Below are 26,420 nucleotides of genomic sequence, written 5' to 3' on the forward strand. Positions count from 1 at the left end.
AGTAATGGGAGACGCGTGGGAAAAGGCATTTCTGACCCGGCCGGGGGCGAATCTGGACGACGCAAAAGACACTGAGCAAGACGGGAAGGCTGTTTGTCCGAGTGCGAAGGCTCTCATATATGCCATGCATTTATCCCTGCCGCCCCATAATGCACCTTCATCGAAGCGGCCAAGTAAACCCCGTACCAACTTTCTGCAACATTCCACATCCACATATGTGTTGTTGAAGTGTATGTACATTGATGCGCTTCTCTCGGACATGGCATGTGGCATATTGGCATTATCATGCCAGTCAGCTTGCCTACGGATGAACGACGAACCCTCCCCATCTGGGCGTCGTCTTCGCCGAAACGTTTCCAAGCCTCCGCTTGCCTCCCCACGGCAGGTTCCTTTGAAGCGCTACGCTCTCGCTCCCGTCTCCGAATCCCCTCTCGTCTCCGAATCCCCTACATCCTCCTCTGGTATACATAATCGATCTGATGCAAGGGTACGCCGGACCCTTCCCAACCCGCGGTGCACCCAAAATCACTGATTGCAATCCTCCAACATCGGCGCATCGGGGTCGATTGGCGGGTGAAGCACCTCCCCAACATAAAAGTACTTTGGACTGTCGGCGTAAAAGCTCGTCCATGTATCCAGGCTCTGCAACAGCAAAAGCAAAATACAGTAAGCGCCTCATCCCCTCTTCCAAGATCACCCCCGACCCCGCATCCATACCTTAATCTGAGCCTCATTAAGCCCCCGCAAATCATGCGTCAAATGCTCCTTGAAACACCCCGTGATATACGCTCGCGCCGCATCTTTACCTGCAAAGAAATGGTAGCCGCCTCCCGGCCCGTAGTATTGCGGGGACGCGCTGACGTCGTACACTTTGCCGTTGATGCCGATGTAGATGGGTTTGGAAGGGTCGGAGCCGTCGTAGGTGGATAGTTCGGATTCTGTCAGTGTCACGGGGCGGGTCTGAACGAAGCGAAGCGGAGCAATGTAAATAAGAGCTAGAGCGATGATCAAACGAGCTTTCCTCGTTGGGTCGATGGATGGTTGGTGAATGGTTGGAACGATACCCTGCTCGCTCCGCTAGTGACGAGGAGGTTGGGCGAGAGAAAGAACGAGGCAAGGGTGACCTCGGCTCGCTAACGCTCGCCATCCTCCCTCCCTCCATCCTTCCCTGACTCCTTCCCTGACTCCCTCCCTCCCTCCCACGTCCCCTTTCGCTGTCGCTCGAACACCTACATAAACAAAACGCCTCCAATTGGGCACGGTATACCCAAAAGTGAGGGAATCCGTCACCAGATAAGACAAGAACGCCGCCGCCATGAGTGATCCCAGGATGAGTACGAGCAAGGTGCGGAGGATGACATGCGTTGTTGTTGGGGTTGTGGGGACTGCGGGTGTGCGGTGATTGAGCGTAGCTGCCGCCGGTTTTGGAGAGGAGGCTGGGACGGTTTGTTTGCGGTTATGGAGGGACATTTCGGGTGAGGGCAGTTGTGAGGGAGAGCAGTGCAGCTGGGTGTGGGGGCGGTTGTATTGAGGGCTGTGCGTCCAGAAGCCAATGTCCTGCCCTTCCCAGCTGTACTGTACTGTAACAACGGACGGAAGAGCAGAGAGCGAGACGGGGCGACGCGAAGGGGGAGAGAGGGGGAGAGGAGACATCACTCCCGCACTCAGTCCCGCACTCCCAAACCACCCGCCCGCTCACTCACTCGGCATATACATACGCACGCCCAGCTCGGCGACAGGGAGCACATCAAGCAACATGTCCGCCGATAAAGGTAGCGTGTCCGTCAACCTCAGTCGCTGCTCGTGTTCCAACCTGACACTTGACCTCCGCGTTTACAGGAGCGTACGCGCCGATAGCGGACGTTCCCCTCGTTTGCAACATATACCGTCCGCCGCCAAAGGTATGTGCCTGGGTGGCTGTCTTGGAGAGGTGGGGGAGAAAGAATGGCGGGCATCGACATCCTGATTCGAACGTTGTTTGATTTTAGTATGTCATCCCCGACCCCATCCGAGCCCTGGTAACAACCCTCATCGCCGACACACTCAAATACGATTTTGCACTCGAGAAGTCTGTTATCGATGATGCAGCGAGATTCAACACCCAGCGCGAAGCCGCTAAAGCCGAGCGGATTGCTAGGCAACAGCAGCGTGAGACTGAGCGATTGGAGAGGGAACGGAGGCAGGCACCCGGGTTGGAGGTGGGCGGTGGGATCATGCTGCCTTTGGCTTATGAGGTAGGGAGCGAGGAGATTCGGAGCGAGGGATAGCGAGGAGATTTGCTTGAGAATGCGAGAAACAGCGAGGATATTGTTTGAGGACGATTCGCACAAGGGAGCCTGCGAGCTGGAGTGAATGCGGCGACAGCGAGCGCTCCCCGTAATTACGGCTTTTAGCGAGCCTTAGCGAGCGTCAGATCTTTTGCGAGCGAAGCGAGCACCACATTGCGCCAAAGGCGCTAATTCCCTTACCCAACCAACCAACCATTCAACCATTCGTCGGTCCGCTCCGCTATCCAACCTTACGGTCGTTCTGATTAGTTTTACCTGATCATCGGTGGTTGATGGAGGGGATGGATGTTGATGGGATGATGATTGATGATTGATGGGTTGATGGTGGTTGATGATTGATGAATGTTAATGGTGGTTGATGGAGGTTGATGTTTGATGGTGGTTGATGGTGGTTGACATCCCTGTCCCTCCCTCGGGTAATAGAACGCATCCTCATCGACGGGTGGGGGTAAAAACACACCATCCCCCATCCCACCCCCAAGCGACGGAGTGTTGGGGTTAGACGGCAGGCGACTAGACACACCCTCCCCCAATCCCCCATCATCCCACAACCCTCCGTTACCACTCCGACACCAGGAAGCGCGAAGCGGCACCGGCGCAGGCGGGATCGACTACCTCCAATTCGAGCAAGGGCTGCCCCCACCCGATCCGTGGCGGACACAGGACGACGATGACGATCTGCGATTGCTCAAGGAAGTCATGTCGGCTCCTGATCCAGTTCCCGCATATTCAGAGTCCGCAACCACAGGCGACGTCTCCACAACCCGTCCACACGACCTTAACCACTCGACAACAACCCACCCCCACCCTCACATCGACGACGTAGTTTCCCGCGCCCGCGCCCTCCTCGCCAACCTCAACATTCACGGCCCCTACCGTCGCGCAAATAACAAAAACACAACAACATCCGCAACCTACTCCTCAATGTCCCAATCACCCACCCACGCACCCCCCGTCCCTGCGCCGCCGCCCAAACCGGCGAATTTGAACGTGGGGGGTGGGTATGGGGGGGAGTATACCAGGTCGCCGACGGGGCTTGGGGCGTCGAGAGAGTATCCGGTTTTGCCGGGGGCGCGACCGGCGGGTGGAGGTGATGGTGGCGGTGGTGGGAGTAGGGTGCCGAATATCCCGCCCCATTTGCAGGTACGTTTTGCAATGTTTTCGATTTGGTTGTATGAGTTTGTCTGTGTATATATCTAATCGCATATACTGAAATCCACTCCAGGAAACATACGACAAAATAACCCAAATGGGCTTCTCCCCCGATGCCACCGAGCGCGGGATCCGTGTACACGGCAAAGACGAGAAGAGGGTTGGTGGACACACCTGTTTCCCACTTTTACTCCAAACCCAGCCCGACTAACCATCATCACCTCGACCGGTCTCAGGTCCTAGACTTTGTGATAACCTTCCAAGAGCTCCTCCCCACGCACCACCCCGACGACATCCAAGACGCGCTCAGCGCCGCGTACACACCGACATCCCCCACCTCGCCCCAATCGAAGACCGCAGGGATCCCACCGCAGGACGGAAGTCGAGAACGTCGATTTTTGAGTGCGTTTGTGGCGTTGAAGGAATTGGGGTTTGAGAGGGAGGCGATTCGACGGGCGCTTGTGAGGACGGGCGGGGACAGGGAGAGGGCTGTTGAGGATCTTGTTGGTGGCGGTGGGGCGTGAGGTAGGAGGGGGGGAATATCTGATGGAAAGGGTCAGTGGATCCGCTCATATGTGACGAGGTCTCTTGTACATTTTGCGGATGTGTCCTGGAGGCGGTTGCTTGAAGTACTGTACTACTGTACATAGATTGTGCTGTGGTTCCCAGCAGTTGTTCTGTCCCAATCAATACAGGGGCGGGTTGAAGCGGAATGCGGACGTGGACGCGTTGAGTCCCTTGTGCAGGCGAAACACAGACCACCCCATCGCTCTGTCCGCGGGGCCGCCGCAACCTTCCCGATCCCATTTGGCTCGCTCCCACACTCAGAACTTACAGCTGTAGTCCCTCCGCTGCTGCCAGACACAACAAGCCAATATACCCCAGCCTCGCCCTCGGCTCTCACCTCAGAGGCTACTGTCGTTCGCGAAACAACTCGTTATTCCTATTTGGCTCGCTCTGTGTTGTTGAAACTCCCATAGAGGTGGTGGTTTCCATTGCAATTGCATTTTCCCACCACCGCATTCGCCCACCGCCTAGAGACGTCCAGAGAACCGTCAAACACCACACACAGCAGCGGTCTGTCATCCAGTCCTCACCCCGACATCCCTCGAAAAACACATCGGCTCACAAACGAAAACGGATACCGGCAAAACGAAAACAGCGCAATGGACCCGCCCGTCCCAGTCCCAGTCCCAGTCCCACCACCAGCAGTGCCGCTCCCACCACCCCGCAAAAGCAGCGCCTGCTCATTACCCGTCACCGAGCGCCGGGGGAGTTCAGGCGCACGCAGCAATACCGGGACCATCCCAGAGGAACCTGAGCCGCCCGTAGACCCGCCGAGGAGAAAGTCCCATGACGCTCGGCCCGATTCCGCCGGAACGGCATCATCTGCAGCGAGTGACCGAAGACCGGTATCGAACGGCAGTCATGTGGAGCTGGAAGTGCCCAACCGGACGGTGTCGCTGCAGATGCTGAATAAGCCGGTTAATGTGAATGCGACGCCAACGTCGGGGGTTAAGGCGGTGGCGGGAAGTGCGATACCAGAGAATGGAACGCCGCCGCTGATGTATCAGTTTGAGCAGAATGTTCATGTGGATGGGGAATTGCATTGGGGCGCTGATAAGGACCCATTTGAGATTTTCGAGATTCAGGAAAAGCTTGGCGAAGGAGCATTCGGGGCCGTCTTCAAAGTGTGTTTGAAAGAAACCGGACTCGTGATGGCGGTGAAAGAAGTCCTCGTCGGAAAACTGAACGACCGAAACAGCATCCAGAAGGAAATCAACATGCTGAAACAATGCCGACATCGAAACACCGTCCAGTACTTTGGCTGCTGCAACGTTAATGACGACTCGATCTGGATCCTTAACGAGCACTGCGCCGCAGGCTCGATCAGCGATTGCATCGAGCTCACAGAGAGTACATTCTCCGAAACACAGAGCGCCATCGTCCTCGCCTCGGCTCTAGAAGGGCTGGCCTTTCTCCACAGCCGCAACATCGTCCACAGGGACGTCAAATGCGCGAATATCCTCGTGACGGACAACGCGGTGGTGAAGATTGGCGATTTTGGCGTGTCCGAGAAACTCACACAGACGGTGTGCGTGCGCAATTCGATCGTGGGCACGCCGTATTGGATGAGTCCGGAGGTTATTACGGGCGCGGATTATGGGACCAAGGCGGATATCTGGAGTTTAGGGATCACGGCGATTGAGATGTCGGATGGTGTGCCGCCGCATTCAACTGTGCATCCTATGCGGGTATGTTTGCTATCACACTTTTTGGACACCGCTCGCCTCGCACGCGACTGACGTACCGTATTATCGCTTCCCCAGGCCATGTTCAAAATCCCCTTCCTTCCCCCACCCACCCTCCTCCAACCCACCCAATTCTCCGCCTCCTTCAACGACTTCATCGCCCAATGCCTCATCAAAGACCCCGCCAAGCGCCCCTCAGCCGAAGACCTTTTCAAACACCCCTTCATCTCCCCCTACGTCGGCGAAGAGCACAACATCTCCCTCCGCCGGCCCTTGCTTAGCAAAGTTCAGGAAGTGATGGCCAAACGGCAGGTTGTGAAGAAGGCGGGGAGGATGAAGGGTACCCCGACCCAGGGGTTGAGGGCCTCACACGTGGTTATGCAGAATACGATGAATATGCGGAAGGCCCCGTCATCGTCATCGGCGAAACCGACCCGCCAGCTCCGCACGTTATCGGACTCGTCGACGGATAGCCGCGGGACGGTGATCATCCATTCCGACGACGACGACAATACGGGTGACGAGACGTTGATTGATGATGAGCTCTTCCGCCCACTGACCCCCGGTGCCTTTGCCTCGGGGACGATGGTTATTCATGAAGAGGAGGCGGAGGTGGAGATTGCGTTGCCGACGACGCCGCGGGGCGGCGTGTCGGTGCTGAGGGATATGGGCACGGTGGTGATACATGAGGATGCGGAGGAGACGGCGGTGGAGTGGGGGAGTGGGAGGAGTGAGAGGCGACCGTCAGAGGGGAGTCGGGATGCGGGGGGGTCGGATGAGGCTACGGAGGTTGATAGTATTCGCTCGCGACGGACTTTGGAAGAGGGACGGCTGCCGAGTGTGATTAGGGCGTCGCATACGAAGCCTCCTGCCGCTGCGGCTGTCGCGGGCGCGGAAGATGATAGCCACTTGGGGACGTTGATGAGGAATCAGCAGCGACAGCAGCAGCGACTGGAGGAGGAACGGCGGCAAAAGTTGGAACAGGCTCAACACCAACAACAGGCGAAGTTGGACCATCCGCAGCGATCAAAGATGGCGAAGAAGCTGAAACAGCGGCTGGAGAAGTTCCGTCGGACACTCAAAGGACAACATGCCACCACCTCAGCGGCCGAAGAGTCCGGGGATGACCACGAAGGCCAACGAACGATCGTCGAAAAGCGAAATAAACGCCGTCCCTCGGGTCTCTCCGCGTCGCCTACACCCCCACCATGGCAAAATGGCACAACCACAACCGCAGCAGCAACCTCAGCACCCCCCGTAGTACGGCCCCCAAACATCCAGTACACACCCCTCAACGTACCCCTCCCCGCACACGCACACGCCCGCCGCCACAGCATCGATTCCCCACTCACGCCCTTCGACAAACCGTTGCCGGAACTCCACATTGATCTCACGCACCCGGACCATAACACCCCACATAAGAAAGGACTGGCGAGGTTCGTTGATGCGGTGTTTGGATCGCCGCACCAGCACCAGCAGCAGCAACACGGTCAACGCCGCCCCCACCCGCATCAGAACGGGAAACGTAGCTTGAGCCACGGATCTGCGGTGTCTGATTCCCCATCCACGGTCCCAATCCCATCAATAGCCACCACCCCGCTCCCCACGACACGTCTCCGTTCCGCGTCCTCAACAAGCACCAACAGCAGTAGCACAACCGACCTCCATGAACTCATCCGAATCCACGACAGCCTCGTCCGCGAAATCGAAGAAGCCAAAAAGGCAAACCGGTTCTGGAAATTCCGCGTACCTTCCATCCACTCCGTATCCTCCAACGGGGATCTCCTCGACGACGACGATAACGATGGCGAGAGTACCCGCCAGATCGACCCCGACGATGACGGGTCTGTCAATAATGGGGATTTCGACGATATCGATTTGGCGGCTTACGTCCTTGACAGCACGACTACGGAGACGGGCTCGCAGCATACCCTCGCCACCCGCCGGCGAGCCGCGACATACCCGTTTGAGGAGCGACCGTCGTTTTTGGATATCGACCCGGCGACGCTGGGAGTGTCTGATTACTTTGATGATGATAATTTGCCGACTCCGACCATCACTGACCCGCTTGCGCGTCGGTTGGGATCGTCGCACCGCCATATCGATGATCTGATTCCCACCGAGCCTGATACAACGAGTTCATCATCACAACGGAGCATTCTGAACCCCACGCACGAGTCCGAGTTAACGCACCAAATCTCGACGCTGGCGCTGCACCACCTCCCGTACATCAACTCTGACCAAGCGGCAGAGACGATCGGAGCGACGGCGGTGCTGTTGTGGAAGATTTTCTGTGTGTTGTGGCGACAGTTCAAAGGGCGGTTTTGGTTGCATGCGTTTTATATTGTGTTGATCAGTAGTTTGGTGTGGGGGGGCAGGTCGGGTGGGAGTGGGAACACGAGTGTGAGAGGAACGGCGGGGATTATTGCGAGGACGGAGACGGGGAAGGTGGGGAGGGTGGGGACGGAGGCTGGGAGTGCCCTCGAGCGGGAGAGGGAGCGGGAGAGGGAGAGAGAGAGGGAGAGAGAGAGAAAGAAGGAGGTGGTGGGTGTGGCGTATGAGCGTAAGAACGTCGGTTTGGGTGTAGGGGTAGCTGAGTAGTGTATGTAGCTACCTCTTCCCCCTCGCCCTTCTGTTTTTTTGGATAACCCCCCCTCCCAACTCCTGTTTTTTTTGGCTCACTTTTCGGTCCCCCACATCTCGCATACTCACAGTGCATATACATATTCATTCATGCTCCATGTACCATAGCGACCTCGAGCGACCTCCATGTTCAAGAACAGACACGCAGTCTTGTTAGGGTTGACATGGCGCGAGCGAATAAGGCCAAGTGACTGCGCGAAATAATTATTAACCCCACTCCTTACCTCTCGGCTCTCCGTTTTCCTTCTTCAACCTCCTCCTACTCCACCACCACCACCACCACCACCGCACAACCGCCACAATGCCGCCCAAGAAGGCCGCTCCAGAGCAGGCCAACGTCGTCAGGTACGGCTGCTCTCTTCTTCTATCTCAGCGGGGCGCGGCTTTTGTATTCACCTTCTTTTTGAATGGTGCAGGTTCGGGCGTGTGAGGAACAACCTCAAAATGGGAGGTACAGTCCAATCCACCACCTCATTCGCTCGCTCCTCAACCGACAGAGAGATACTCACCCCCTGATTCATTGTTGATTCGGCGCAGTGGTGGGCCTGCCCAATGTGGGGAAATCGTCGCTGTTCAACCTGTTGACGGAACAGGCGGCTGCGGCGGAGAATTATCCGTTTTGTACGATTGAGCCGAATGAGTGAGTTGGGGGGGATATCGAGGGGGGATTGAGGGGGGATTGGCGAGGGGTGGGAGATTACCTGAGGGAGCGACCCCTGACCACGGCTCTTAGCGAAGCCTTAAGTGGGCGGCAGATGACTACTGCCCAGTATCCCTGTCGCGAGCGGAGCGCCTTCCATCACTTTGCTCATCCACTTTTTTTACATCGCCCACTCATCCGCGCGTTCTCTTTCCCCCAGATCCCGCTGCCCCGTCCCCGACGACCGGTACGACTTCCTCTGCCAGATCTGGTCCCCACCCTCGCAGTACCCCGCCTACCTCCACATCACGGACATCGCCGGCCTGATCAAAGGCGCGAGCGAGGGGCAAGGTCTCGGCAACGCGTTCCTGTCGCATATCCAGGCCGTGGACGGGATCTTCCACGTCGTGCGGGCGTTTGAGGATGATGATGTGGTGCATGTGGACGATTCGGTGGATCCGATTAGGGATCTGGAGACGATTCTCTCGGAATTGTGCAAGAAGGATTTGGAGATTCTGAAGAAGGCCGTCGCGGCTGAAGAGCTGGCTGTCAAGAAGGGCGGTGGGAAGTATAAGCTGTCGCTTCTCTTCACGGACACGGTGGCGAAATTGAAGGATATGCTGGAGAAGAGCATCCCGATTGCTAGTGGGGAGTGGTCGACTGGGGAAGTGGAGCTTATTAAGGAGAAGGTAGATATCAGAGGGGTGGATTCTATTTCCCCCCGAGAAGCACTGGCTAACGTCTCTTCCCTCGCAATCAAAAGATGGCGTTCATAACAACCAAACCGCAAATCTACCTCGTGAACCTCAAATCCACCGAATACATCGCCAAAAAGAACAAATGGCTCGGCAAGATCGCCGCGTGGGTCGGCGCACACGGCGGGGGGAAGATCATCCCCATGTCCGTCGCATTCGAGCAAGAACTGTGGGAGGCCAAGAACAATGGGAGTGCGCCGCCGGAGGGAGCGGGCAGCGCATTGCCGAAGATCATCAAGGAGGGGTATGCGGCGTTGAATTTGGCGTATTATTTTACGGCGGGCGAGAAGGAGGTCAGGGCTTGGTGCATACCGACGGGGTGCTTGGCGCCGCAGGCTGCTGGGGTGGTGAGTCTACCGAATTCGTTTCTGTCCCATCCATCAACCGCCTCTTCCCCTCCTGTCTTACCTTCCCCTTGCTAATATGGGTGGTTGTTGTTTAGATCCACAGCGACTTTGAACGCGGCTTCATCAAAGCGGAGGTGGTTGCGTTCGCCGACTTTAAAGCTCTGTGCGACAACCAGAAGAGCATGGCGCCCATCAAGGCGGCGGGGAAATATAGGATCGAGGGCAAGAGTTATGTTGTGCAGGATGGGGATATTATCTTCTTTCAGTTTAATGTGACTGCGCCGAAGAAGAAGTAGTGTCGGGGTGAGGATGGACAGGGGTGAGGGGTGAGAGGACGGCGTTTTTTTTATGTATTGGTGTGGGGGGTCAATAGAATATGCATAGAGCCCGTTTTTCTGAAGTGGACCTCGGGAGTCGTTGGTCGGTCGGTTGGACATGGATATCCATGGCACAACAGAAGAACCTCTAGTAAATCCATCGCTATGTTTGCGGGCACAAGTCCAATACAACAAATATGGCTTCCCGGCGAATGAACGTCCATTGTTAAACCATCACCATACAGTACGGGACCATAAACCTGCGCCCACCCCCAACGATCCCAGTGTCGGGTGGGGGCTGCTTTATGGTCCCATACTGTATGTATGTGAGCACGGTGTCATCCCGTCCAGTTCCCATTCTGCGGGTCCAGTCTTCTGAATACGGATCCATCCATCGCTTTAGCGCGGCGTCGGGGTCGTCACCCACCAAAAACACAACTCTCCCCGTCAGATCATGTGCGTACATTCGAGCCGTCGCATCGATCAAGACGACGAAGGGGTTACTGTACTGTACGCCAGCGCGCGGCAGGAGTTGGTTGTTGTGTGAGTCCGTGAAGCGTGGTTGTTGGAGTGGTCGTCGGCCATTGATCAAACACTTGGCTGGCGTCTCTCGTCGGGGCCTTTCTTCGCCGGTTGTGGTAGTAATATAATGGGGGGCGACTTATTAATTGCGTCAGCTGACGACAGAGTGCGGTCCACGTGACCGCCCTACGTGAAATCCATTGCCCATGGCCGTTTCGTGATCTCTCTCTCACCCAGAGGCAAACATGCGAAACAGTGAGATCAGACCGTCTGGTCATGACGTGTTTTGCCCTCCCTTCCTCGTCCTCCCTTTTCCTCGCGCTCCCGTTTCCATCCCAGGCATAACAGCCCCGCCCCCCGCCCCATCACCAGCGCTTCAGAATCTAGTCCGATTCCCGTAAAGTGATCGCCCCACCCCCCGCTTTGAGAAATGCCTCGCTTACCATCCGCCCTCCCGCGCCTCATCCCTCCACCACGCCTCCTCACCGCCATCGCACACCTCCAGCACCATCACCCATCTTCCCACCTCCCACGCACCTCCTCCCACTTTCAGCAGCAGCAGCGGAACGTGGCTAGGGCCTTGTCGACAGCCGCGCCAGCGAAACCTGCCACAGAGGCTCCGGTGGGGAGGACTGAACGGGCTAGGCGGGCGGTTTTCTATGGTGCGTTTTTCTGCATGAGAGAGATGGAAGGGGAAGTGGGAGGATACGCGAGCGAGGGAAGGGGGTGTGGTTCGCGTGGGTGTTGGTCGCTGAATGCGCTTTCTCTCTTGCCTCCTTTTTTTATTTAGTGCCAGGTAGCGATGACCGCAAACTAGCTAAATCACGCAAACTCGTCGCCGACAGCCTGATCTACGACCTCGAGGACTCGGTGCCGCTGAATAGGAAGGGCGCGGCACGGAATGCTGTTTTTCAGGCTTTGGAGGTCCGTGCAGGGTATCACGGGGAGGATTGAAATGAAGGCGGGGGGGATGGGAGGAATTCGGGCTGATGTGGGTCCTTCTTTTTTCAGCAATTTGATGTGGGGAAGAGCGAGAAGACTGTTAGGATTAATGCTGTCGGGTGAGTGCGGCCAGAGGAGCCGAGGGGTGGTTTAGCGCGTCGTTGGGGTGGGAGCGCCCGTGCTGATTTGTGATTTCTATGTGCGGGTTTTTGTAGATCGGGGCTAGAGGTGGACGATCTGAGTGTCGTGGTAAGCCTCTTGATGTCTCCTCTCCTGTGTAACAGACATGCCTTAACAGACATTCGCACGCATACAGCTCCGATCCCGCCACGTCGGCGCCCTAGTAGTTCCCAAAGTCCAATCCCCAAAAGACCTCGAGTTCGTCTCAAGGATGATCGATTCGATAGCGCCGGAGGCTAGGTAACCTTCTTTCGCACGGAGCGGATGATGCGATGATGCTAACGGTGTTCTTTCTTTCTTTTCTAGTCGAGCGAATATTAGGGTGCTGGCGTGTATCGAGAGCGCGTTGGGTGTTTTGAATATTCGGGAGTGAGTTGTGTGCTTCGATTAGCTCTCGTTTTCGTGCGAGGGTTGAGTGGAAACGAGTTCTTGTTCCGTACTGACCGAAGGCCCACTTGGCAACCACCCCACTCGCAGCATCGCAAACGCCGACGCCCGAATCGACGGTCTCATCTTGTACGTCCCTCCCTCCGTTCCCCACCCGTTCCCAACCCACCTACTCACCTCTGGAATCATAAACAGCGCCGCAGAAGACTTTGCAGCCGACACAGGCCTCGTCCGCACACCTTCCCGCACAGAGTTCCTGTACGCGCGGCAACGGGTCGCGACTGCGGCGAGTGCTTTTGGGTTGCAGGCTATTGATATGGTATGTGGAGGTTGGTTCATGTCGAGGGATGTGGTTTATAAAGTGATCGATGCGGTTTGGGGTTTTAGGTGTGTGTGGATTATCAGAATCCGGATGTGCTCGTAAGTCCCTCTTTGGGTTTTGTTAAGTTAAGATGCGCACGGGCGAAGATGTCGATTTTTCGCGACTCACGATTATATGCTTGGGTTGGTAGGAGGAAGAGTGTCGCGAAGGCCGCGAGTGGGGGTTCACCGGCAAGGTGGGGGTGTGAAGCGAAACTCACATGCGGAAAGCGCAGAGTAACTGACGGATATTGATCTGATGACGAATAGCAAGCGATACACCCGAACCAGCTCGAGACTATCCAACGGATATTCTCGCCATCACCATCAGGTAAACTTTCCCCTGTCCCTCCCTCTGCCCCTCTCTCTATCTCCCCAAAACTAACTGCAACGTTCCACCCGCAATAGACATCGAACGCGCAACAAAGATCGTAGAGGGGTATCAAGAGCACATGAAGAAGGGCATTGGCGCGTTCAATTTGGATGGGAAGATGATTGATATGGTGGGTTTTTTCTTGTTTCGGTTTTTTCGAGCGGTTGGATTCGGGATGAGTAGGGATGAGAGTGTTAATGTGGGGTTCTCTTTCTTCTCTGGCAGCCGGTCGTGAAGTGGGCAGAGGTAAGCAGGGGATGACGAGTGGACCCAAAATGCCGTTTCTTGCCCGCTTGATGGGCTCATTTTGCTTCATTCCACGTTTTCCCCTCACAACAGCGCCTCCTCGCAAAAGCCAAAATGATGAACGAGCAATCTGCATAATCTGCGCCCTCAATTAACCCCATATATAGTCCCAGATATCCCCCCCCCCCCCCCCCCCCCGTCTCCTCATCTCCTCAGCTATAGCATTCCCCTTCTCCCCTCCATCAACCCGCGGTGTCCCACTTTTGCTATATCGGCGTGAAATCTGTACAGTTCCCCCTTTCCCACTTTCGTTGTGTATCATCGTTTCCTTCCAGGTGGCCTTCGCGACCACACTTTCTGAAGTCGTATGTGAACTTATTACTCACAGCACGTTTGACAAAACGTGACGCTCAAGTGGGTGCTGCTGCTGCTGCTATACTGCCGGGTTGTCAAGTCTCAGAGAAAGAAGTGCGTTTTCGAGCGGCCGTGTTCGATGGAGGTGGATGGGACCGACAATCCCCCGGGCTATTTCGTGATGGGTGTGACATTGCACACGCATACCACCCGACCCGCATACGGGTGACGATGGGGCCGGACGACCACGTACAGTAGTACGTTGTGGCCACGTCTATGTAAATGTATAGAGCGTGTGATGCCAGCGGACTCGTGGGAAATCATCGCGGGGCCAACGTGGCGAAAAACACGTTGAGAGTTTTTCGCAGACGTCAGACTCTGCGTCAGACTTCTTGGCCGCTCCCAAGTCTCCAAAACGGTCCCCATGCCAAAGGCATCTCCCGCATCCCTCATACATACATTACCACATTCCCAACGGTACCAGACTAGCACCAGCAGCATCAGGGGACCAGTGACACGAGTCGAAGACACGATAACAGACACGGAAAAACTCGACAACACCCAGCCAACCTCCCACGCCCCTGTGATCGCTCAGAGGACCTTGCCGGAATGTGGCTTACAGACACGCAAAGTAAGCGGAGGAGGAGGGAGGGGAGGTGGCTCGGCGGGTGTTCCGTGCCGCGGGAGCACGATCGCCACTGACTGTCACTCATGGAGGATCCACGCTGACGATTAAATGTTTTTTTTTCGAAATCTGTGTAGAAATCGGGGTGGGGCTGACTGCGTTTGGGATACTGTTCATGCTGATGGGGGTGATACTGTTCTTTGACGGGGGGCTGTTGGCGATAGGAAATGTGAGTGTCGCCCGGTTGGGATTGCTGTGGACGACAGCATCGAATGCAGGCCGGAGATCACAGGCTGACTTTCTCGACTCTCGATTTTGCCAGATCCTGTTCCTCGGCGGGCTAACACTAGTGATCGGCCTGCAAAAAACGTTCCTGTTCTTTGCGCGGCCGGAGAAGTTGCGGGGCACGCTGTGCTTTTTTGGCGGGATATTGATGGTGTTTTTGAGGTGGCCGGTGATTGGGATGGGGGTGGAGGTTTTTGGGTTTGTTAATTTATTTGGGTAGGTTTTGGGTAGGATGAGAGGGGGGGGGGGGGGGGGGGAGGCTGCTATGGGAGGGAGCAGACGATTCTCTTCTAGAGACGGGATCTTTGAGAGGGTGTTTGCTCTCGGTCACCGATGACCGTACTCACATGTTTCCCTTCACCCTGAATAGGGACTTTTTCCCCGTTGTCATTGGCTTCCTACGGAAAATGCCCGTCATCGGCACACTGCTCAACACACCAGGGATATCACACGTACGGCTAGCCAGATTTACACATACCCCTGTCGTTCATGCTAACCCTTTTCCGATCTCGCAGGTCATCGACAAAATCATGGGCTCGAAACTGCCCGTCTAGACCCTACACCCGCTGCGAACGAGACGGGAGAACGGGAGAAGGGGGATTTTGCCAAATACTATACATAACATATCTATATCTAATACGCGTCGCTGGGAGTTCCGGCCATTTGGGAGGAGGAGGGAGATTAGAGCGAGATTTGGTTTCGCAATATACCTCATCAATGCATAGATATCGTTGGTGGTTGGTCGATTGCTCATGTTGGGTCTGCGGCCTTGTGCTGGGGAGCATGAGAACACGCTTTGTGTGGTCTTTGCGAATTTCCAGTCGTTTCTGGACGTGGACTGCGGTCTCATCTGGACGCGTGCGGCTTTCCAACTGCCCGCTTTCTCTCGTTTTCCATCACTCCATGTGGGCATAAGAGCACGCTCCCCGTCAAACGGAACTTGCACTGAGAGTATCATATACCACTGCCCACTCACTCCCTTCCGCTACTCCTTCCCAGCTAACAAAACGCACAATGCCAGTCGGTAAGTGTGTGGTTAGCTCCCGCGGTGTGCATTTCCCGACGACGCGCAGAGGACGATGATGGAGCCAAGCCAATGAACACTGTGCAGTCCAATTCCATATCAACTAATCTCGCTATTTCTCTTGCCTTCCGGGAAGACTACAGCAAATGGGACAAGCTAGAGCTCAGCGACGACGAGGACTTTGAATGCCAGTATGTATAGAACCAGAGGCCAGTATATTTCAACACATGTGCACACTGCACTCACAAATCACACCGTCACAGCCCGAACGTCGACAAAGCCTCCATGGTCCGCTGGCGCCAAGCGGACATCCACCGCAAACGCCGCGAACGCAAAGACAAACTCCAAGCCCTCGCAGAAGAATCCACCACCACACGCAAAGCCATCACCGCGCTCACCCAGATCACCCGCCTGCCGCCCTCAACGAACCCCGCAGCTCTCACACCGGCCATCACGCTGTTGAATGCGGATTTCCAGAAATGGGAGCAGGAGTTGAGGGAGAGTTACTTGAAGGCGATGATGAGGGAGAGGGATGCCAGGTGGGGTGCGCCGGAGCCGGATGCGTTTGTGCAGGGGAGGGTGCCGTATGGGACGTACACTGAGGGGATCCTTGCCGCACTGAATCCGACTCCGGAGGCGAGAGGGGAGAGGGATACAGCAGATGTCAAGGCGGCGTTGGAGAAGAGCGTGGATGAAGCTATTCGTAAACTGGAAACGCGGCAGAGGGAGTTGGACGCGGAGGTGCAGCGGGAAGAAGCAGAAGCCAAGAAGAAATTGACCACGGACGACCTGAAAGAAGGGTTCAACAAAACGATCGTCTCCAAACCCGCCGCTGCACCGCCATCGACAACAAAAACATCTCAGAAAACAATCGAAACTATCCACACCCCATCCATCGCCACCACCTCGGCCACCGCCGCCCCCGCCGCGGGCGCAACCCAACCCACCGAGGAAGAAGACGACGACGAAGCCGACCACATCACCTTCCCCCCCGCACAACTCTTCGCCGACGCCCTCAACCTCGATCAATCCTTTGGCATCATCTCCGCCCACCCTGCCCTCGTCTCACAACGGTACTCGGACATGATCCTGGCGGAGGGGTTCAGGATGGAGATGGCGCGGAAGCCGAAGGAAGCGAAACGATGCGTGCATCAGGCGTTGCTTTTGCAGTATTGTAGTTTGTTGGGGAAGGATGGGGTCAATCTTTTCTTCGCGAGGTGGGTGTTTGGGGTGTTTTGCCCCCGTCCCCAGTTTTTCGTCCCAACTCGTTTTCTGCTCACTGTGAATTTCCTCCCTAGACTCCGCTCATCCCAACCCTCCGCAACAGCCATGTTCCTCAAAGACGTCAACGAGACCTACACCCGCATCCAAACCCGCGTCCGCACCCTCCACGCCGAACAGGCCCAGCAAGAAGCCGCCGAACGCGCCGCCCTGCAACAACGACTGGAGGCGTGTACGTTACCCGATGGGTCGTATGCGTTACCGGTGGGCGAGGAGGCGGATGAGAAGGAACGGCGGAGGGCGGAGGTTTTTGCGGGGTTGGAGAGGGCGTTTCAACGTGAGTCACTGTGCTTTTCTCTGAGATTGTTTGGGGGGAGATGGGGGTATTGATTGGATGTGATCTGTTTTTTTTTTTTATTTAGGTGCGTTGTTGTTATCGGATGTGGATGAAATCAACGCGCACCTCGCGTCGTTGTCCAAGACGGAGGGGGAGGAGTTGGTGAGGAGGTGTAGCGAGGTTGGGTTGTTGGATTTGGAGATTGAGGGCGGGGATGGGGATGGGGGGGAGGAGGAGGATGCGTGATCTCTTGGTTGCTCAGATGGATGCGCTTTTCCTGTGTATCATCGTCCTTAGTAGATCAATGGCAAAAGATCGGGCTTTTTTTGCTTGCTTGTTCAATAGAGTTTTGTGGATAGTTCACTCAATTCATATCCCGCAGCAAAGACGTGAAATGTCCATGATACCCGGCTGCACGCAGCAAGTCGACGAAAACAACTTACCGTCATTTCCCAGGTCAATTCCGGCTTGCTGTCAGTCCTCCGTCACGTGACCACCATTTTCTCTTCGCAACGTTCTTCGACTATAAAAAGGGGGAGCGGCAGTGTTCCCCACGCCCATCGCCACTTTCCATCGCAACCTGGACTCAGGAACGACATCTCCCTCCCTCCTCTCAGCAAGGTAAGCACACTCCCACGTCCCACGGCCCGACTACTAGACAGCAGTATAGCAAAGCCGAGTTGATGAGATAAAAAATACAATCATAACTTTCGTTCTTCCGAACGTATTTTTTACGTGTGGAAACAATTGATTTCTGATCGAACAATACCCTTTCCCGGCTGGTGTGCGGGGTGACGGGGGATGGATAGGGGGAACGGTTCGTTAGAGGTTGACTCGGTGAAGCCGGTTCTAACGACATATTTGCCCTTTCTGTTTCCAGGTTTGATTGCCCCTTTCACGACAGGACAACGACCGGTTACCGAGGGGACCCGAAGGCGACGGTTTCACTCACACTAGCCGTTCAAACCCTTCCATGAAGGCAGAGCACTAGCGTCAGTGATCATCGTCTTCGCTCCGTTTGCTACACCATTAAAGGTGGGACCGATAACAGATGACAATGATGAAAACAACCTCAGACCTGTTCTGAAATAGAATGAGGACAAAACCTAAATTGCCAAATTGTTATCTGAGCATTTCTGTTATCGGCTTCCCATTCATCTTGGGTGCTCGAATGGTGTCGTTTGAACCGCCCTCTTTCTCGGGCTCCACTGCGCTCGCACATTGCAGCACATGCCCGTAAGACTGCCGTTCATCCGACCTTCCATCGTCGCCCCATCTACACCAACGAAAACGATGTTGATATTATCTTACCCCATGTCTTTGATGATGATGAACGAATTTCGTCAATGGGAATCTCTCCGAAAATTCCGTGTGGAGAGAACGATATCTTTATGATAGTTTCTGAATCAAAGAATATGAGGGGCGAGAAATGTGATGTTGTGATTTGAGAACAACGAGAGTTTTCCATATCGGCGGGAGAGCCGTTGATGTTCCCTTTGATGCAATACCCGCAGGTCTTGGGATAACGAAAGAAAAGGGCGAGAGCCCACGGCCTATCATAAATCACATCGAAATCCCAAAAAAAAACGATCTACCGCCATGAGTATTCAGGCTATGGTCGCCATCACCCATCTCCATCATTCCCACCCATCCCCCCAAGCTGAAGCACCCTCCGCAACCCCTCAACCCTCCCCAACAACTCTCTATCCATCACCCCCCTCAACACGCTCGTGACAAGCTCGGATTCCAGTCGTCTCAGTTCCACTAGGTCCATCAGTTCTGTGACCGGGTCTCCTGCTGGGTGTAATTGTTGTTGTGAAAGTGGTGGGATAGGAGATGAAGCCGCCGGCGGGGATGTATTCTGATTTGGTGGGTCGAGATGCGGGTGTTCGGGTGGAGTGGGCGCTGGGGGGTATGTGCGATGAGGATGATGCGCGGCGAGGTATGTGGTGTGTTGTGAGGTGCTCGGGTTGTCGTCGGTGGCGAAGACGGAGTGAGGATGCTGCTGCATATCGGATTTGTCGCCGCCGCCGCCGCTCACCGCTGATGACAGAAAGCGAGCGTGATCAATACTGTGGAATTGAAGATGAGACGCCAGGGTTGGTCCGGATGTCGGGAATTGCACCAACGTCTCTAATCCGGGTATGAAGGGTGATACCCGGAACGCATTCGCTGATGATTGATGGTGTGTCGAATACACGTCCGTTGCTGTCCGGTGTCCAACATCGTAAAGGGGAACCTGAGCCGGAACCGCCGTCCGAGCCGGCGATGTTCTCAACCCCCCCACCTCCCCACTTGTGGACTGTTGCTTTGCTGTAAGTGGTGCCCGACTCTCGGCGTATACGTGCAATCCACCTCGTTGCTCCGCGAACAGAAAATCAGGCGCTCGAGGGGGGAGTCGTGCGAACTTCTTTACCGGTGCGCGTGGGGGTGGGTTTGCGATGATGGTTGCTGGATGGTTGGTTCGGGCGATCGAGGGTTCAGCGAGAGTGCTATGGCATGCAGAGATGCGGACGTGTGGTGTAGTTGCGGGGATGTGCGAGAAGGCAGGGACCGATATCGTTGCACTGGCAACTCCTTTCCGCATCGTTGCGTCCAAAAACGTCGTCGGTCCGCCTCGGTTCGTCAACTGTGCGACATCCGAATTCCCCTTCATGGCTCGTGCCGCAACAGTCCGCGCCTTCCATATCCTCACACACTTCCGTACATTCCTGCTTACACGATCCTCACTCCCTTCCAGCACCCCTCCCCTCTCCCTCACCCAACTCACACCATCACCTCCTGCAACCAACCCCTTTTCCACCCTAATCCCATCCGCAACCCTCAACCACTGCCCCACAACCTCCCTCAGAACCCTCTCCGCCTTCCACCCCATCGCATCCCTAATCCTCTCCCTCTGCACCCGTTTGTCACGCACATAAGCAGCCCACCCTTTTATGACCTTGTATGAGAGTTTGCTGGCATAGTGGGCGAGAGGTTGCAGGACGCGCGCGGCGTGGAGGGCTTTGTAGGAGGGGCGGAGAGTGTGCCAGTGGTGGAAGGTGCGGGTAAGGAGGGAGTGGGTGCGGAAGGCGAGCGTGCGTTTTGTGGTTTTCTGTGGGGTGTGGCGATTCGGGAGTGAGTATGATAGATGAGAAAAAGGGTTGCATGAGTGTATCAACATACCCGCACCCACTTGCGATGCCACCGCGCACACCGCCACAACGCAAACGTCTTGCCCAGCTGCACCCGGACGAAGAAATCGTCTGCGCGGGCTTCCAGGGTGCGTTTGTATTGCCGTATCCGCAGTGTGAGGATCCATTTCTTCATTGTTGATCGTAGTTTTGCTGGTTTGGGATACGCGGGAAGAATGATAAGTGTTGTGAATTGGTAGCGCATAATTCTCGACGCGAGAGTGCATACCTCTTGATAACACGACAGCTGCCTCCGCGAGACTTTTCTCTCTCTCCAGTCTCTTTTTCCGTCTCGTGTCGGTGACATATTTCCAAGCTTCCGTAACCTAAAACCAATTAGCAAAATAAACCATCACCACCGCAAATTCCCGCAGCTCCCCTCCCACCCCCCGCCCCCACCACCTTACCGTCTTCAAAACCCCCCTATCCCTCCACGCCGCAACGTTCGCAAGCTGCTTCGCATCCTCGCGCTCATCGCGCATCCGATCTCTCCAAAACACAAACACGCTGCGTATGAACTCGCCGTTGTGGCGCATGCCGAAGTCGACGAGGACGTGGCGGAAAGATGTTCGGGCTGTTCCAAAGTTCTGTTTGCGAGAAATTTTCATGCGTAAGCTCTTGCGGTTTCTCGGAGAGTACGACTAACGATGAATCGAGATTGCTGCATTGGAGATGAGATGCAGGAAAACCCACCTTCCAACTCATAAGATACTTCTTCATCTGCATCCTCTCCGCATGCGCAACCGAAATCCGCCATTTGACCCTCGCCTCATGTATCTCCCTTACATTCTACACCCACGAGACCCCCCAATCAGCTTCACACATCCCATAATATCTCCTCCAAACCCTCGCCGACGTACCATTTCCCATTTTCGCCAAGCAGCACGAAGTGAGTGGATATAAGCGTACCGCACAGCAGTTTGCCACCTGTTGACTCTTTCCATCGCTTGTTCGGTGTAGGATGCCCATGCGCGGAGGACGCGAAGGGCGATGAGGCGGTTATTGGCTTCTATAGCTAATTTCTGGATACAGAGAACTATTGATTAGTGCCGAGTTGATTGAGGAGAGACGGTAGATGAGCTTACGAGGTGTGCGCGACCCGTTATCCGAGCCTCTGCATTCATTCGCAAGGCTTGCAGCACGCGGCGAAGGAGGAGGTGTTCATGGAGTGCGGCACCCTGCACATATGATTCGCGTTAGCATGTATGCCGCCAAGATTGTTCGCAGCAACATAAACGCCCACTAACCGTCATGGCCGCCTCACGTTTCTGTGCATGCTCTTGCTTGGCGTTGATCCAAGCCGCCCATGTAACACGTGTGAGAGCAGCCGCATACATCCGCTCCGCTAGTCCCCAACGCTCTCGACGTTGTACAGCGGCAGTATAGTGTGCTATCCATGTTTGCAAGGCGGTTCGGCTAATTCCAAGGATCCTTGATCGTTGGACATCTTGGCGTCGACTCTGCAGGGATCCGATGTTGAGCTCAAAAGGGCCAACGGCAGAGCCGATCAAAGGTTAGCGCAAAGGACCCTTACCCGCACATCCCTGTTCCGCAGCACGACGGCAAACCACCCCCTGATCATTCGTTTACTGACAGCTCGGCTGTGGAATGCGACTCCTGTTTCGAGTTCGCGTTGCTCGCGTTGATGAACTCGCTCGCAGAAGCGTGCTTTCCATCTTCGCCAGTTTCCCACCAGACTCTTTCGTATGTATCGATGGTTCGCGGTCGTGCGTTGTTTTAGCATATGCTGTAGTGTGCCGATGGTTTTGGTCTACCGCCTTTCATCAGATTGGTCTCTCCAAAACATCTGTAAATGGGGAGGCTAAGCACGCATACCTGCATTACTCGCTTGTGCCTCTCGTCCGCGATCCTACAGGCATCCTTCTGCAGTGCATTCCGTCTCACATCTGTGCAACAGCGTGAATAACAAACGGTCTCACCAAACCCCACGGGCGGGGCGCGCAGGCCAATGAAGACCCATACTCACATGCCCTCCAAGCCTCCACAACCCTCCTTATCACATATACCTCCCTATACCTCTCTGCAACGCCTCTTAACGCCTCCATCCCCATCTGATGCTGATGCCTTAATCTCCATAACTGCAATGCAGAGGTCGCGAGGTGGCGGTTGTAAAACACCATGGCCTTTTCTTTGACGGGGCCCCGAGATCAGTAACTCCGACATGTCATAGATTCTTGATACGTGTGCTTACTCACCGTTCATGAATCGTTTACGCTGGCATTGGTCGGTGAAGGTCTTCCAAGATCGGATCAGGGATGAAGATGTATGTGCGGCATGCCATCTCTCGGCCCGCTCATACTGCGCACGTTCATCCCACACCGATGCTGCTCTCCCAACCCATCGTAAAAAACAACCGCGGGCGAGGCGCTGCTCGTACGCTCTGTTTGCGTCTTCCGATGCGGCGATTTCGGCCCGGCGATGCTCCAACTTAGCGCGCCAGGTTGCGACGGTGCGCTTTAGGGTGGAGTGCACGGATAGTTGGGTCGCGCAGTCGTCGAGGCTCTGGAGTGTCCGGATGAAGGAGAGCCGTCTCGACCATTGGTTCCATATCCGGTGGGTGCATCTGTTTCGCGCTGTGGTGGACTGAGATGGTCAGATCTCTCTCCCTTGCTATGGCTATAAAGCACATCCGGCTTACCAAACTCCTTGGCCCTCTCCATCCGCGCCATCTTTGCCCGTCGCATCTTCATATACACCCTATTCCAGGCATTAATCTTAAACACTCTCCCAAATCGCCCGACGCAAAAACCCCGATCAACCATACCTCCACCCCCGCCACGTCCGATTAACCTCGCCATAGTTCCAATGCACGTCTGCCTTGACTTGCATCCTCCAAAGCCTACGCCGCGTCACATACGCCTGCCGCCAGGCACGGAAAGCTCGTCTCGACACTCCGGCGGCCCAGTGGTCGCGAGCTGTTTTCGCAGATCGTGCGCGGGATACCAAAGTCTTCCAACGCACTACGGCTGCACGAGCTACCTCCTCTTCCCGCTGTGATAGTGTCGGCCCTGCCTTTGTTGTGGTGGAGGGTTGCTGATTGCTAGTTGGTTTTGACATGGCTATTGGCAAGCGGGACGCCGGGACGTCTTTTTTCGCAGGGATTGTGACGCTTCGCATATGGATGCCCGCCAGCGGGTTTGAGACTCGTCGCTGTGGAAGCTTCCACAGATGGTGGCCGGGCAGCTGTTTGTTTAGGAACCGCGCTAAGAGTTCTGCAGCCTCATTTCTTGTATCGAGGATGTCGTCTGCCTCTGCTGTGATCATCTTGGTGGCAGCTGGGAAAATTCCTCCATTTCGGGAATGGACGCGTCCTTAGGCGCAGGGATGGAGTGCAGAAAGGGAAGTGGAGGGCATTAGAGTCAACGAGTCGATGGGACGCAGGAACTTTGAAGTTGAAGTGTGAACGCTCGAAGCATCATGCCGTCTTCAACTGCTTGGACTTCTCACCACAGCCAGGACATGGGTCATTCTAACTTCGTGGCCATTTCCTACGCATTTTTCTGGACAGACGACGGCATAGATGCCACCAGCAGAGTTATAACGGCGACGACCAGCAAGTTCAGCAAAAACAGCTGGATCCATCTTCCGTAGAATTGCACATCCCTTACGAAACAAGAAAAATACCAGAATATGGCTTCCCTGGGTGATGTTGATAAACGACATTTTTTCTGATTCGAGTAAACCAACGACCTTATGAGAAGTTCCTTTTTCGCAGAGCAAACGTATTGCTCCACTTATTTTCTGTTGGCCTTCTTTTTGACTCGAGAGGACGTGCTTTGCGTGCCCCGCGAGCTTCGATAGGGCCGTGTATGTATTTAGCAGGTGTGGGACTCAAACTTGCCCTCGGCCAATTGTCTGACTCTACGGAACTGACTGCGATGAACGAAGATGAGAACGACGGATAATCTCATGCTTCCTCGTTGATGGCAATAGAATCGATTCCCAGTGGGTCACAAGTACAGGCGACCGATGGCGAGGATGTTGAAGCGGACATGAGGAAAGCTGGCGCCTTTTTATGCGTTTTCCAGCAGTCGCTTTTCTTCTTGAACGGTGGCGCAGCAGCGCGTCGGAAGTGGCTTGTGCGAAACCCGTCAGTGGGCGTCAACACCTCTACCATGCCTCGACTACTGAAAGCCCGCCAGAACAATATAGATTACAATAATAAAAACATGTCGAGATTCTTGCGGAGATTGATGCCAGACGTATGTATACAAGGAACGGAAGATACCTACAATCTCACACCACTTATCCTCCACACGTGTATACGCCGTCAAATCTCATCCAACCACGGCGCCATCCAAGCTGCGGTTGGGACACAAAGGGTTGGTATACTCCACATAAGTGAATCCACATAAGGACTCCAGGTCTTGATACCACATCTGGATCCTGTCGTGAGTAGCTGAGAAGCCGCGGAGAAATAGTTCCTCTCGGAAATGGTGGGAGGAGGAGACATCGAGGATGTCTATGTATCGCAATCCCTTGTCGCAGATTAGGTACATTCGCACGAGAGTCTGACTGGCAATGAAAAGATACGCATCCTCGACCACGGTCATGCTGAAAATGGGACATTCCAAGTATACTTCCCTAGGCTTGATGATCACAATTGGGAAGAGCAATACCTGCACCGTGGTGCCGTGACGGGTGTCGAGAACGCGAACGCGGCCGGCGTGATCGTGGTAAGTTATGCCCGGGATGAAGATGAAGTGGCCCGAGCTACAGGGGCGGGGTTGTTCCAATCCTTCAAAAGCGAGATAGGCGTCCGCATCAAGTTCTTTGGGAATCTCCGCACCGTCACTTGCCCATAGAATCTGTCGAGCTGTCTTGCAGATGCATGTTGCAAGAGTGCGCGTTTGCGGGGGATCAGCCGTCGTTTGGAAGAGAACAGCGAGAGATTCAGTGTCCAATAGACTGTAGATTTTTCCGTACTCGGGAGAAGTCAGTGGTCGCCCTTGCGCATGAACAGCCCCGAATTTGTCGTCTCCGGCATCGATAAGCAGGAACTGAGGGAAGGGCCCACCGATGAGCACTCCAAATTCACCAAACGATGACCAAGAGCATATGCGCTCGGCAGCGTGACCGACGCTTATCTCCCGTTTCCAAAAACCAGTGCGAATGTCGAGGAGGCGTAGATCTCCATAGCATTGAGCAAGCAAATGATGTCCGGAAATCGCGATGCTGTCTGTCTCGAGCGGGTCGTCGCGATTCTCCCAAAAGGTTTTGACGGTCCAAAGATGCTGATAAGGAGCTTGACCATTCCAAACCACGAGCAAGTAAGCATCGGTATACTGATCGAATGAAGATTGATCGTGAAAGCGCGGACCGTCTAGAAATCCATGGTCTGATATCGGAATCGAAAATCCTTGCCGGTCATAGATAAACACGACAATGTAGTGTTCACTCGAAGAAAAGGCATAATCCTGTGGTTCCACGATGAGGCTGCTGCAAAGCGTTATTGGCAGCGCACCTAGCTTGTGCTCCACCAGAGTAAGAGGACCATTTGGTATATGACTAATCACTCTCCAGCGGTCAGAGAAAATCTTCAAACTATCTAGGACATGTCGGTATAGGACAGATACATCGCTAGGCACACATACAGGCTGCATTTTCGTCCGCAATCCTGTTCGCACTGTCCATTTTCTGAGAAAGAGCGCAAGCACTAAGGCACGCCGGTACCATCGGCATGGGTGGTTGAAGAACGGCAGCTCGTACTGTTCCTGCAAGCGATCCAACTGCGCCGCAGGGACGGACGATTCAATTTGCGGCATTATCGAAATATCTTCGCACGAGATCCAAGGGATGGTTGAACGCTCGTAAACTTTTCGCCAAAGATGTTCGTCGTCTTTGATGAAATTGTTCAAATCCTTGGAAGCGAGACCCAGACGGCGCAGAGATTGTGCGTCGAGAAACTTGGCGACGATGGATCTGCATTCCAAGGGCAGCTTCAGGAATAAGGTCATGGCAGTTGGAACTGGGTGT

At 55.0% G+C, this 26,420-nt stretch overlaps 8 protein-coding genes across 8 annotated transcripts; 6 read left to right on the forward strand and 2 right to left on the reverse strand.

Annotated features, from left to right (window-relative positions):
* Positions 1–71: 71 nt before the first annotated feature.
* On the reverse strand, positions 72–1,612 carry EV422DRAFT_522194 (cytochrome b5-like heme/steroid binding domain-containing protein). Its single transcript, XM_053069804.1, has 3 exons — positions 1,234–1,612; positions 718–960; positions 72–642 (listed from the first exon to the last, which is right to left on the reverse strand). Exons 1-3 carry the CDS (start codon positions 1,468–1,470, stop codon positions 526–528), a joined length of 597 nt encoding a protein of 198 aa, XP_052927791.1. The 5' UTR covers positions 1,471–1,612; the 3' UTR covers positions 72–525.
* EV422DRAFT_522195 (uncharacterized protein) lies at positions 1,613–4,240 on the forward strand. Its single transcript, XM_053069805.1, has 6 exons — positions 1,613–1,772; positions 1,840–1,901; positions 1,989–2,234; positions 2,712–3,431; positions 3,514–3,600; positions 3,677–4,240. Exons 1-6 carry the CDS (start codon positions 1,757–1,759, stop codon positions 3,962–3,964), a joined length of 1,419 nt encoding a protein of 472 aa, XP_052927792.1. The 5' UTR covers positions 1,613–1,756; the 3' UTR covers positions 3,965–4,240.
* On the forward strand, positions 4,215–8,550 carry EV422DRAFT_368471 (uncharacterized protein). Its single transcript, XM_053066707.1, has 2 exons — positions 4,215–5,695; positions 5,771–8,550. Exons 1-2 carry the CDS (start codon positions 4,607–4,609, stop codon positions 8,291–8,293), a joined length of 3,612 nt encoding a protein of 1,203 aa, XP_052927793.1. The 5' UTR covers positions 4,215–4,606; the 3' UTR covers positions 8,294–8,550.
* EV422DRAFT_522201 (P-loop containing nucleoside triphosphate hydrolase protein) lies at positions 8,538–10,602 on the forward strand. Its single transcript, XM_053069806.1, has 6 exons — positions 8,538–8,680; positions 8,752–8,786; positions 8,873–8,975; positions 9,196–9,664; positions 9,739–10,077; positions 10,173–10,602. Exons 1-6 carry the CDS (start codon positions 8,637–8,639, stop codon positions 10,371–10,373), a joined length of 1,191 nt encoding a protein of 396 aa, XP_052927794.1. The 5' UTR covers positions 8,538–8,636; the 3' UTR covers positions 10,374–10,602.
* A 560-nt stretch (positions 10,603–11,162) lies between these two features.
* Positions 11,163–13,602, forward strand: EV422DRAFT_522216 (Pyruvate/Phosphoenolpyruvate kinase-like domain-containing protein). The gene is made up of 14 exons (XM_053069807.1): positions 11,163–11,578; positions 11,707–11,840; positions 11,928–11,977; positions 12,074–12,107; positions 12,175–12,278; positions 12,345–12,407; positions 12,516–12,554; positions 12,621–12,744; positions 12,813–12,845; positions 12,938–12,982; positions 13,056–13,116; positions 13,194–13,288; positions 13,384–13,404; positions 13,498–13,602. The coding sequence occupies exons 1-14, from the start codon at positions 11,347–11,349 to the stop codon at positions 13,540–13,542; spliced, it is 1,080 nt and encodes a 359-aa protein (XP_052927795.1). The 5' UTR covers positions 11,163–11,346; the 3' UTR covers positions 13,543–13,602.
* Positions 13,603–14,100: 498 nt separating this feature from the next.
* Positions 14,101–15,414, forward strand: EV422DRAFT_522218 (vesicle transport protein). Its single transcript, XM_053069808.1, has 5 exons — positions 14,101–14,389; positions 14,521–14,612; positions 14,706–14,884; positions 15,039–15,120; positions 15,184–15,414. The coding sequence occupies exons 1-5, from the start codon at positions 14,368–14,370 to the stop codon at positions 15,220–15,222; spliced, it is 414 nt and encodes a 137-aa protein (XP_052927796.1). The 5' UTR covers positions 14,101–14,367; the 3' UTR covers positions 15,223–15,414.
* Positions 15,415–15,537: 123 nt separating this feature from the next.
* On the forward strand, positions 15,538–17,630 carry EV422DRAFT_522224 (Cdc37 N terminal kinase binding-domain-containing protein). Its single transcript, XM_053069809.1, has 5 exons — positions 15,538–15,692; positions 15,829–15,883; positions 15,956–16,909; positions 16,991–17,250; positions 17,336–17,630. The coding sequence occupies exons 1-5, from the start codon at positions 15,683–15,685 to the stop codon at positions 17,494–17,496; spliced, it is 1,440 nt and encodes a 479-aa protein (XP_052927797.1). The 5' UTR covers positions 15,538–15,682; the 3' UTR covers positions 17,497–17,630.
* Positions 17,631–18,598: 968 nt separating this feature from the next.
* On the reverse strand, positions 18,599–23,842 carry EV422DRAFT_522230 (uncharacterized protein). Its single transcript, XM_053069810.1, has 14 exons — positions 23,209–23,842; positions 23,083–23,141; positions 22,640–23,017; positions 22,411–22,572; positions 22,260–22,330; positions 21,958–22,194; positions 21,671–21,883; positions 21,509–21,601; positions 21,284–21,445; positions 21,117–21,212; positions 20,831–21,010; positions 20,653–20,749; positions 20,416–20,576; positions 18,599–20,344 (listed from the first exon to the last, which is right to left on the reverse strand). Exons 1-14 carry the CDS (start codon positions 23,706–23,708, stop codon positions 18,875–18,877), a joined length of 3,879 nt encoding a protein of 1,292 aa, XP_052927798.1. The 5' UTR covers positions 23,709–23,842; the 3' UTR covers positions 18,599–18,874.
* Positions 23,843–26,420: the final 2,578 nt, after the last annotated feature.

Source organism: Fimicolochytrium jonesii, assembly GCF_025526975.1.
Source record: "Fimicolochytrium jonesii strain JEL569 chromosome Unknown EV422scaffold_5, whole genome shotgun sequence".
Classification (NCBI taxonomy): Eukaryota; Fungi; Chytridiomycota; class Chytridiomycetes; order Spizellomycetales; family Powellomycetaceae; genus Fimicolochytrium; species Fimicolochytrium jonesii.